The sequence below is a fragment of the Botryllus schlosseri genome, chromosome 16 (genome assembly GCF_051294905.1).
Source record: "Botryllus schlosseri isolate E-star chromosome 16, Bs_hap1, whole genome shotgun sequence".
NCBI lineage: Eukaryota > Metazoa > Chordata > Ascidiacea > Stolidobranchia > Styelidae > Botryllus > Botryllus schlosseri.
The window spans coordinates 8,163,590-8,174,450 of record NC_137251.1 but is presented as its reverse complement, the minus strand read 5'-3'; the positions used below and the strand labels follow the sequence as shown (position 1 = coordinate 8,174,450).

The 10,861-nt window shown below is 40.9% G+C and overlaps 1 protein-coding gene across 1 annotated transcript; it reads right to left on the bottom strand.

The window, feature by feature from the left end:
- Positions 1-5: 5 nt before the first annotated feature.
- LOC145458543 (protein CWC15 homolog) lies at positions 6-1,928 on the bottom strand. Its single transcript, XM_080336946.1, has one exon. The coding sequence runs from the start codon at positions 1,621-1,623 to the stop codon at positions 958-960; it is 666 nt and encodes a 221-aa protein (XP_080193072.1). The 5' UTR covers positions 1,624-1,928; the 3' UTR covers positions 6-957.
- Positions 1,929-10,861: the final 8,933 nt, after the last annotated feature.

Genomic DNA, 10,861 nt, shown 5'->3' with positions numbered 1-10,861 from the left:
CTAAATTATCTGAGAAGTCAAAACAGAGGAATGCAAATATAAAGCCAGTTGTATCAAATGTAACCAGTAGGCTAAACTGACAGCAAGATGTCTTGAGAAGAATCTCACAAGTATACAACACTAAAAGGCATGATATATGTTAGCTTGTTCAAACCCTCAAGTCAAGGGATCTTAATTCAGGTGTTGGAGTAATAGATATGCCAACATCGCATGTCTAATTACAAGTCTTAATTAGTACACTGACCCACAAAATAAGAGTTCTTCTTACTCATTGGTGCATTACAAGTAATTACAGTAAGTCATGCAACATCTTCAATAAAACTTTTTACTTTCCAGTTTGCATTGAGATATATTTAATCACTGATGTTGAATTTGAAATCCATGTTAATATCAGCTAACATTCAATTGTCTTATAGGCTGAAAACAATATCAGTTGAAAAATTCAACAAAAATACAAACACCCTTTCATTTTGATTTGCCGACACCACAATAACCAATGCAAGCTATGTCACGATTTCACATCAGCACAAAGAGTTACATCAAGTTACTCGAGATGACAAGATTGATAAAGATCAAAGCATCCTTGTTCAAATCATATTCAGTGTTTGTGATCAACCTTTTTACGACATCAGTTCGAATAAAAAAACATCAACCGAATCCATATTTGATTGACAATAAAAAAACGTTGTAACAAAACAAAAAGTTGTACGACGAATGTTATGTGCGAGCAGGAGTGCCAATAATATTTCTAGCTCGTTCAGTATTCTTCTGCCAGGCCGAAAGTACAAACTAGCTAAACCGCAAGCACAGGCATGCACTGCGGAACTGTAAATGCCCCTGGCTTGTGATATGATCACTCTGCTTGGTGCATATCTAACATGGCTTGGAGATTAGATATGTGAACGACGGGCAAAACAGCATAACCTTCAAAGCAATGCAATGAAATTGAGCGAAACGTTATTTCACATATTTGTCCATGAATTTTTTGTGAAATTCAGACCGGAGAGTGTCGTTTATGAAGTGTTTCTGGGTTTTGTCTGGTTCTCCCCGGGCGCAGTTTTTAAACACCACATCGTCGTCCCATCTCCTCTTTACTTTGAACTCAGAATCGGCTGTACGTTTCAAATTCATCAGAGGGTTACCGCTCAAAATGTTCTCGGTTCTGATGCGAGCTTCTTCCTCTTTTTTCTCCATCTCTTTCTTGCTGGCTTCTTCCGCTCTCTCCTTTTTGATGCGATTTAGTTCCGCCAGAAGTTCGGCTGTGTCATCTTCTGAGTCAGAATCGCTGTCGCTATCAGAGTTGACAGGGTCGTCGGCATCTAGTTCAGCTTGGCTGATTTGGTGTAGTCTCTGACGCTTGTGAGAGTCTCGAGACGACCGGTCATGCGATCGTTTCTCTCCTTTTTCTCGGTAGCTGGAGCGTTCTCTGTCTTCCAACTCTCGTCTGAAGTCGCGGCTGCTGGTTTCGACGGGAGCATTTTGACCTTCTTGTCGGTATTTTAGTTTGGTGTGACTCGGAAGATCCCGGGAGGCGTATTGCTTCGAAAGTTTGCCGAGATCGCTTTCGCCTCTTGAAGAGCCACCTCGTGCTGTATCAAAAGTTGGCCTAGCGGCAGTCGTCATACTTATTTGCGCTTGTGAAACTGTTACTATAAGATCATGTATCGTTATTGAATATATATGTAGGTTAGCAAAGTAGCAATATACCACACAGGCACATCTCCTGATCCTGATATCTTAAGTCTATAAACACGATACATCTACATGCAAGAGGTTGACCCTAAAATTTTACAGCAATGAATCGAAATTTACTGACTTAAGCTTTTCATGTTTTAATGCACATGGAACAGATGTTTGGCAAAGTGATGTTCTGAATCTACTGGAATCTCGGTACGTTTTGCCTGATATATCAGCAGCGATGATTCTCCAAGTTAAAGTTATTTAATAAAAAATAATAAAATTATACATAGTTTGAGCACAGGAAACCGATTTCATACAGGCTGATATCCTCTACTCCTGGGACGGGCAATATAGGCCTACAGCCCGCGAAGGGATTTTAAGCGGCTCGCAGACAGTTTTCGGTCTTACATTATATTGTGGCCAGCGGCCGGAGAAAGATGAACATAGAATTACTTGTTCTGTTCGGGTCTCCATACATTTGTAAGTAAACATTTTCAACCATGAAAATGAAGAGACAATTAAGCTGCGTTACAATTCAACTGATGCTCACGCGCAGTCTTTACCAAGGGTTTCTACGTCCACATGCAGCCAGAGTTCTAAGAACTTGTCGACAACTTTGATCGAACATAGATATCATTGACTTCAACATCTATTGAAGTATTGCGTTAATAAATTCATTAACTACTGTTTTGGCGTTCATGTTTTGAACTTGAAATACACATTACGATTCATTCATTATATACATTGTATAGGTGGATAAATACACGATCGATAACCGTATCGATTTAGGCATCCGGCCCACCAATCACTTCATTCTAGTACAGTGGTTCCCAACGTGGGCGATATCGCCCCTCAGGGGGCGATTTGTCGGTCCAGGGGGCGATAGGGGGGCGAACACGGACGAAGGGGGCGGTAGGGGGGCGATGACGCATGTGAAATGACTATATTGGCGTCCATGACCGTAACTGCCACACCCAAACCCCCAATTGGGATGGGGGGCCCGAGCTCAAAGGAGGCCCACAATTTTTTCGTGAATTAACATTACTTATTTTGGAAATTTAGGCAACTTTTTCAAGAAATTTTCGCGCTACGCGCCATATCGTAGTCACGTATTTCTTGCTTATTGGATACCCTTCCTCCAAGAAATAATACGCATGAGTTATAGAAATGGGCATCTCGGCGTCAGCCATAACACAGCATGACGCTTCAAGACATATGTAGTTTCGGGCCATGTAACATGCGACTCCGAAAAGTGTGCCAGAACGAGAAAACCTTGGCGGAAAAGGACTGCCTTTATGCTCACCGACTTCGATATATATGCGATATACATATATATTTAATTGTCCATAGGCGCCTAAATGGCTGGCGCCAAATAATCCTGTCCTGGCAATCGGAACCCACATCAAAATGCCATCTCGCAGAGAAAAAGTAATTGCCAGTGCAGAAATACCAATTTGAAATCGTGTGCGTCGTTTAGTTTAGTAGGGCCTACGTATGGGCGATTTGAATATATTTTGACATAGCAGACAGGCCACGAAATGTCATTAGCCTACGTAACGAACTCATTATACCCACGGGTCCGCCCGAATATGTTCAATTATTATTTACGGGCCCTACATTTTCCAAGATACTTCACTCAGTTTTACCGGTAAATCTGAATACATGAGCAGAGAGAGGATAAAAAATTGACAGCAATATATATGCAATTCCGGATCATATTGACCGACTCAATCATAAATGATAGAAATTTTTCGCGCTTCGCGCGAATTAAGCCCTTTAACAATTTGTGCTGAGAAGTAGCGGTAAAGAGGTATCGGGAGGGGGGTTGGTCTGAGGGGTGCAGAAGTTTGCTTTATCGCCCAATGGAGGGGGGCTGACGAAGTGCTGTTACGGTCCTTTTGGAATCAAGTCGGAGAAATAACCTTTTTTGTTAGTCAACTCACCAAAATCTAGCCGGAAAAGTGTAATTTCGAGGTCGAGCCGTAAAGTTCACCTTTTTTCTTAGTCATCTCGCCGGTGATTTCAGTCTGTATGCCCATTTTTCGGTTCCCAATATTTGGGGGTCGATGATCGGTGTGGAGTTTGAAAAGGGGGCGATGAGTCGAAAAAGGTTGGGAACCACTGTTCTAGTACATCCAGTCCGCCGACTGGTCGGACTGGAGAAGTTGCCCGCCCCTGCCCTATATGTATCCTAATTTCCACACTCACATAAGATTTACATATACTGGAACAAAAATCACAACCAATTTCATCAAATCAACCGGGTATGGGGGGAAAACCCAACCTCCCCTCGCAACACGAATAAAGAGTTGCATCATCCACGTCTTTTGGCTGATATAGCAAGGACCAAGGACCACGGAGTACGGTATATACGGTGGACTTTTGATCCTACACAAGATGTATAACAGATTACCAGGCAGTACTACAGTTCTATTTGAGCCCAATTTCATCAAGATCCACCGGGAAATGGATTCAAAATCCAGCAGTGTGGAGATAGAACAGGTCAACTAGAACAGAATACCAGTTATTGCACTTTACACTATATACTAGTGCATCCTCAAGACTACCGGGCCACGACTGACCTATCAATCTCGCATTCCATGACATTCACCCCCATTTTGATGCTTGCTTTCTATACTATCTTCTTTACTTTTCATTCAATTCAGTGTGCATGCCTCCTCTCCTCTTTACATCGCCTAGGCCAAGGTGGGTGTCTGATTCCATAGACTACTCCAAGTCGCTTCGACACCTTCCTATCTTTTCATTGTGTCGCATTTTTGCGGTGTATTAGTATTGAGCTGATAAAATTGCTATTATATAAACCAATGATGATGAATAGCGATAGTAGACCCTACAGGTACCACACAATCTATGGTGATGTTCTAATTCAAATATTAGTTTCTTTATTTCATTTATGCAAAATTATGACTAGATATTCGAAATTTTACAATTGTTTAGCGTCTGCCGTCTAGTAATATTATCATCATCTCACGAAAAACGCAGAATTCGACGATCCATGTTTTGCTTTGCAGAGAAAGCACATATCAAAGAATATTGGGATCCGGATATGTGAAAAATATCCTGCTTGCTATCAAAGAGACAGAGAGAGAAAGAGAATCGTTTATTTGACAGCATTGTAAAGCCCGGTGGATATGTAAAACATAATGAAATGTAGTCAATTGAATAAATAGGGCTCTCTATAAAAATGTATTTAAAGCAGAGGTCTCAAACACGCGGCCTGCGGGCCGCACGCGGCCCGCGTAGGCATTTGGGAATTTCAATAATTTGACAATATATTCAAGTGACATATATCTGTATTAGATTTAAGAACATAAAGTTCACTCCAAAACTACTACAGAAAACTGAGATCTAAACAAACATCACTATCGCATCACTTCTAAAATCTATCATGGGGTGGAAGATTGCTATTACGTCACATTTCAGGTTCATGGTGTTAAAACATGACCGGTCGATAATTCGTGACTGAAAATTGTGATTTTGTTTGGTGCGATCTTTCGTCAAATTATACTCGATTTTGGATTGACTGGGTGATAAACTAAAAATCATTCGAGTTGAGACAGGTAAAGCGTTAAAATCAGAGAAGGACGTACGTCTCGGAATAGTGACCTGATAATCCTACGGACGCCATGAAACTGAAGTGGGGAATAGTATTATATCAAAAGCCCGTAGCCAGCGCTGCATAGGGTATATAGATTTCTAATCCGGTCTGTATGGAAACCATTGGCATTCTGTGGCCCCCGTGACGCATATTTTGTGACATCCTGGGTGTTGTTTGTTCTATTCATCCATGTTATTATCGGTGGCGAGTAAGGTAGTGGTACGCTCCACAGCTGTAACACCATTGGATTCTTTGGCGATTGGTAATTTCGATTCCAGGGTTTTCTAACCAGGGGTCCGTAGCCCCGTCGTGGTACGAAGAACCAGATCAGGGGGTATGAAATGCATTGTTGAAATTTACCTATATGCTGTGGAATATTTTCTGGGCCAATTTATTCATCTGGAAAATATTCTGCGCGCTACGCGCGATTTTATGTGAATGGGCTTCCTGATTTTATATAGGTACCATCAGAAATTGTGTTGAAAATGGACAAGGGGCACAGGGAATCTTATTGAAAGCACAAGGGGTACAATCGCTAAAACGGTTAAGAAACAGTGCTATTGCTATGGAACAATAATGATTATATTTAGGTTGTTATTGATCTGTTCCAATTTTATTCGAAGAAAATCTAACGCAGGTTTCATTTGATTTTATCAATGACAGTAACATCACGACTATATCGTAAACCCCTAATAGGCTACACCGCTCACATGCTCTGATGTCAGATCAATCCTTATAGTAAATTCTAAAATATTCTACATAAAATTGTGGCACGTCAAAGGTCCACTAGCTGCAATATTATAACCCGACAGCTTTTACGATGTCATCATGTGTCCTCTCGCAGGATGTCTATTGTCTATAACTCGTTATTTTAATAAATTATATGCCCGACACGAAAACTATTTTATTCAATTATTTGAAAATGTGATTTTTACATGCCAAGCGTGAATAGTAGCCTATATTAGTAAATTACAATTTCACGATGTTTTTGAAATGCCTGTCTGCAAGGTGCCGTCAAATATAGCCTACTTGGAAATTATACATTGGATATCCCTATTATTGATGATGCGGCCCGCGGGGTCATCAAAATTAGGAAATTGGCCCGCGATCACATTTGAGTTTGAGACCTCTGATTTAAAGCATCTTACTGGCAGTAGGCCTACTAGTACTAGTCCATCCTCAAGATTACTGGACCACGACCTGACCTATCGATCTCGCCTTCCATGACAGGCCACCCCAATTTTGTATCTTGCTTTTTTCAATACTATCTTCTTTTACTTTTCGTTCAGTGGGGATGCCTCCTCTTTACATCGCCTAGGCCAAGGTGGGTATACCTGATTCCATAGACTACTCCAAGTCGCTTCGACACCTTCCTATCTTTTCATTGTGTCGCATATTTTTGTGGTATATGGAATCGATAAAATTGCTAATAAACGAATGATGAGGAGTCGTTCCACTCGAAACTAATAACTGTACAAATAAATAAATCTCGGACTCTCAGGGCAGTGCTTTCACTCCTATTTTTTTGCAAGGGAGTTGGAGTAGTCTATAGATTCCATATTTGTATTCGATAATTATGGACGATCGACGCTCCCGGTTCGATACTAGGTAGTGGACGTACACAAAAGAGCGAATGGAAAGAACAAGAAGAAGCGTCTCTCTGAAGAAATGAAAACTGAATAAAGATCGAGATCGTGCACTAGGCCGAGGTGGATGCTAGATTAAGATACCCTAACTGGTTGTTCTGATATCCGATAAATATCCTATTCGCATCGCATGTGTTTGTGTGTAGGATATCGCATCATACGTATATTGTGTGCCTTGAGCGGATGATAACATAGCTCAACGATTATTGCTATTACTATTACGATTACTTGATAGAGATGCAGTTTACACCATCATAATATAGGGTTACCGTATTTTGGAATCGGGGAAGGAGGACACTTTTTTAAAATTTTCAAACTCAGATTATCATCATCGCCATCATTGTATAGCGTGCTCTGTCGTGGGCGCGCGTTCGATCTCCTTGGTCCGCGGCTCGCGGCGTAGATAACGTTGACACGTTAGCGTAAGTCTTTTATTAAAACAACTTAAACAGCGGCGATGTTCTTCGAACGGTGACTAAAGATTGACTGACACAACTAGCTTCGCAAACAGCACAAATAGTAGCATGACTGATGATCAGTGCGGGTAATCATGGTAATAATGGAGCGGTACGCTACAATTGGTAGGCCTATATACTATTAGCAAATTCATCAGTTCAATCAATGATATATATATCATTGGTTCAATACACCACAAAAATGCGATACAATTAAAAGACAGGCAGGCGTCGAAGCGACTTGGAGTAGTCAACATTGGCGGAGGTAGGCTAAATCTTGAAAAATTGGTAAATTTTTCCCACTGCGTGGCCGGTTCACTAAACAAAAAAAGGGTGTCGTCGGATAACCTGCTAGAGTTGTAACCTGAGTCCCACGTAATGTGTGGCTGGGTGGATATAGCTCGTGGGTAGTAAGACGCACGTCCCTGCGTTAAGTCCTTGATCTGACAACTTCAACGCGAATGCAACGACAGGATTGCCTCAGATAGATATATTGGTCGAATATGCATGGAATATACAGTAGGATATCGCAGATGAGTCTAGTTTGCAATTGAAATGCACGAGCTGATAAATGGTAAGTCACCTGGTAGCGAGAAGAAAGATAAGTCACGTGATATACAGACATAAGAGAGAAGGGGCCAGAGAGCCCTACAAGGGTCAACTTTTAGGGCTCAGGTCCCGAAATAGCCGCAGTCCCTTATTTAAGTTCTGAACTGCTTATTTTGCCCTCTATTGAATCAAAATTCTCAAAAAAGAGGACAAAATCTCAAAAATGAGGACATTCAGGGGTCCTTGGATTGATTGATTGATTGATTCAAGTATGCCGGCCCCAATTGTGGAACAGCATCCGACAGTCCGACAGTCGTCGAGCATGTCCGCATTCAAGTCGAAATACAAGCAATTTCTTTGAAATGGATAGGCTACTATAGCCAGCCTACAGGATTGAAGGACCACGACCTAACATCGATCTCACCCTCCGCCACATGCCACCTCATTTTGTCGCTTGCGTCTTATATTCTCTGCATTACTTTTCATTCTGTGTGCAACTGTGCATGCCTCTTCTTTACTTTGCCTAGACTAATGCAACTAGAGATGCAGTTTACACCATCATAATATAGGGTTACCGTATTTTGGAATCGGGGAAGGAGGACACTTTTTTAAAATTTTCTGATCAGGCTACTCCAAGTTGTTTCGACACCTTCCTATTTTTTATTGTATCGCAGTCTTGTGATGTTTTGAAATGATGAAAATAATAATAAACTGATTGATTGATGATTGACCTCAAAGGAGGACAATCCTGCTAAAGGAGGACATATGGTAACCCTATCATAATTGCTAGTTCACCATAAATATGCGTAGCAAAGTTTACTATGCGCAACGCTACGCAGTGTGAAGCAATGATATATATATCATTGGTGTGAAGTTATAGAAATTAAATTTTATTTCTATTGTTTCTATAGTGAAGTTGTGCAACTCACGCGCCCACTCGCTGCGCTAGATATTTTCACATTGCTCACCGTCTCCGACCGTGCAAGATGATATGGCGTTTGTTGTGGCATTATAGTGGCTTTCGGATATATAGCAGCGCAATAACTCGTGCCAATTTTGCATGAAGATACAGAGTGTCACTTACCACGGTACCAGAACATTAGTAGGGTTCTTTTCACTTCTCGGCTCCACAGTGCGCGGTAGTATCAAGGTGCGTGATACGAATTTTCCTCGCGTGCCAGATCCGATTTTCCGGCGCGACGACGCTAGAACCGCCAGATGCTTCGTAGTTCCTATTTCACTTCACCTCGAGACCAACTGCGCAACATTGTGGGATTTGTAAGATTGTAACCAATGGAAGGGCTTAAGTAGACCAGAGTGAGTAAGACATGCCGCTGGACAATTTCTGTCGGATTGGTGTACTGGCATTGCCATTTGGAATGATTCGATTGAACATGAAAGGTTGCAATGGCCCACGATTATGTGGGTAGTGGGTCTGTCTATCCTTTGTGCATGTCGGCTATCTTGCAGCTATATGTCAACTATGTCGGATTTGTCGCCTAATACATATAGTAGCAAAAAGCAATGTATACTATGGAGCCTGTATGGAATCGGTATACTGTGCTCAAACAATTCTTTAATTTATTTTTCATTTAATTACTTTAACTTGGAGAATCAATGCTGCTCACCTGTTATATTGGGCAAAACGTACTGAGATTCCAGGGGCGCTATGTAGTAGTGATAACATTGTATTCACGGATCACGGTGACTGCTGAACTGATAATAATATCAAATATCAGAAATATGTATTGAATAATTGAATTGAAATTTATATATCTTATGATGGAGTTATCCTATGACCCAGAGACCCACACTATACACTGTCCCCAACCCAGAGTGGAATTGGTAGCAACGTCACATAGAATTTTCTATTCAATTACTTCATTATTCTATGCAGAAGAACTCTCATCACGCAGGATTTATTTCAAAAAATGAACCGAGATTCCATAGGGGCCCCCAACGAAGTATAAATTGTAAAAGTATTGATTTAGTTGAAACTTTTGTACTTGTTCATCCATCATCATTTTAGTGCGGTATCAAATCAATACACCACACGATTGCGATATAATGAAAAGAGGGGTATTTTGAACAGACATCCATGTGTCTGTAGGGGTAGGCGAGGTCGATATGTCAAATTGGGGTCCGGTAATTTTGAGGGCAGACTATAGTATTGATTCAGTAGAAATGGCTTGTATTTTGATTTGAATGTGGACCTGGACATGCTCGATGACTGTCGGATAGCCGGTGAGATGCTATTCTTCACTGTAGGTCCGGCATACTTGATAAAGCGCTTGGTTTTGTTGGATTCCGTTCTAATCATATGGCAGTTCGATGTTCAGTTCTTCGATGTGCAGTAGTTGTGCCTTGTGCGCTTTTTATTCCATCATATCATAAATCTGGTTGATGATACAATGGATTTTGGATCCAGGATTTAGAGATTGGCGTGCAGTGCATTTATAAAGGAATCAATTTCAGTTCGAATTTCAGTGTAAATGCTGGTAATGAAGCTGTGACCACCAGCAGATAGTTTCTATGGAAGTGCGGGATGAAGTCGGAACAATTCACCATTGTTTGCTGAACATCTTGTCCTTGATATCTTGTGTGATCATTTCTGTACATGAGAATAATAGTCATAGGTCTCAGGATATCAAATTGAATTCTGTTGTAACAACCAACAAGATGTATTGTGTCATCTGAAATAACTTCCAGACTAAGTCATGCCTGTGGCATTTTCTTCGTTTGTTATAATACACTTCAATGTTCCTATATTCTGATTTCTTACCCAGTTTTGTGTCATGTTTTATAATCCAAGAACGGTGCATCACAATTAACAGGGCAGCAAAGCGTAAAACTCCAATATACTTACGACGACGAAAGTCGCTATTCTAATTAATGCTGTGATAAAAATGAGT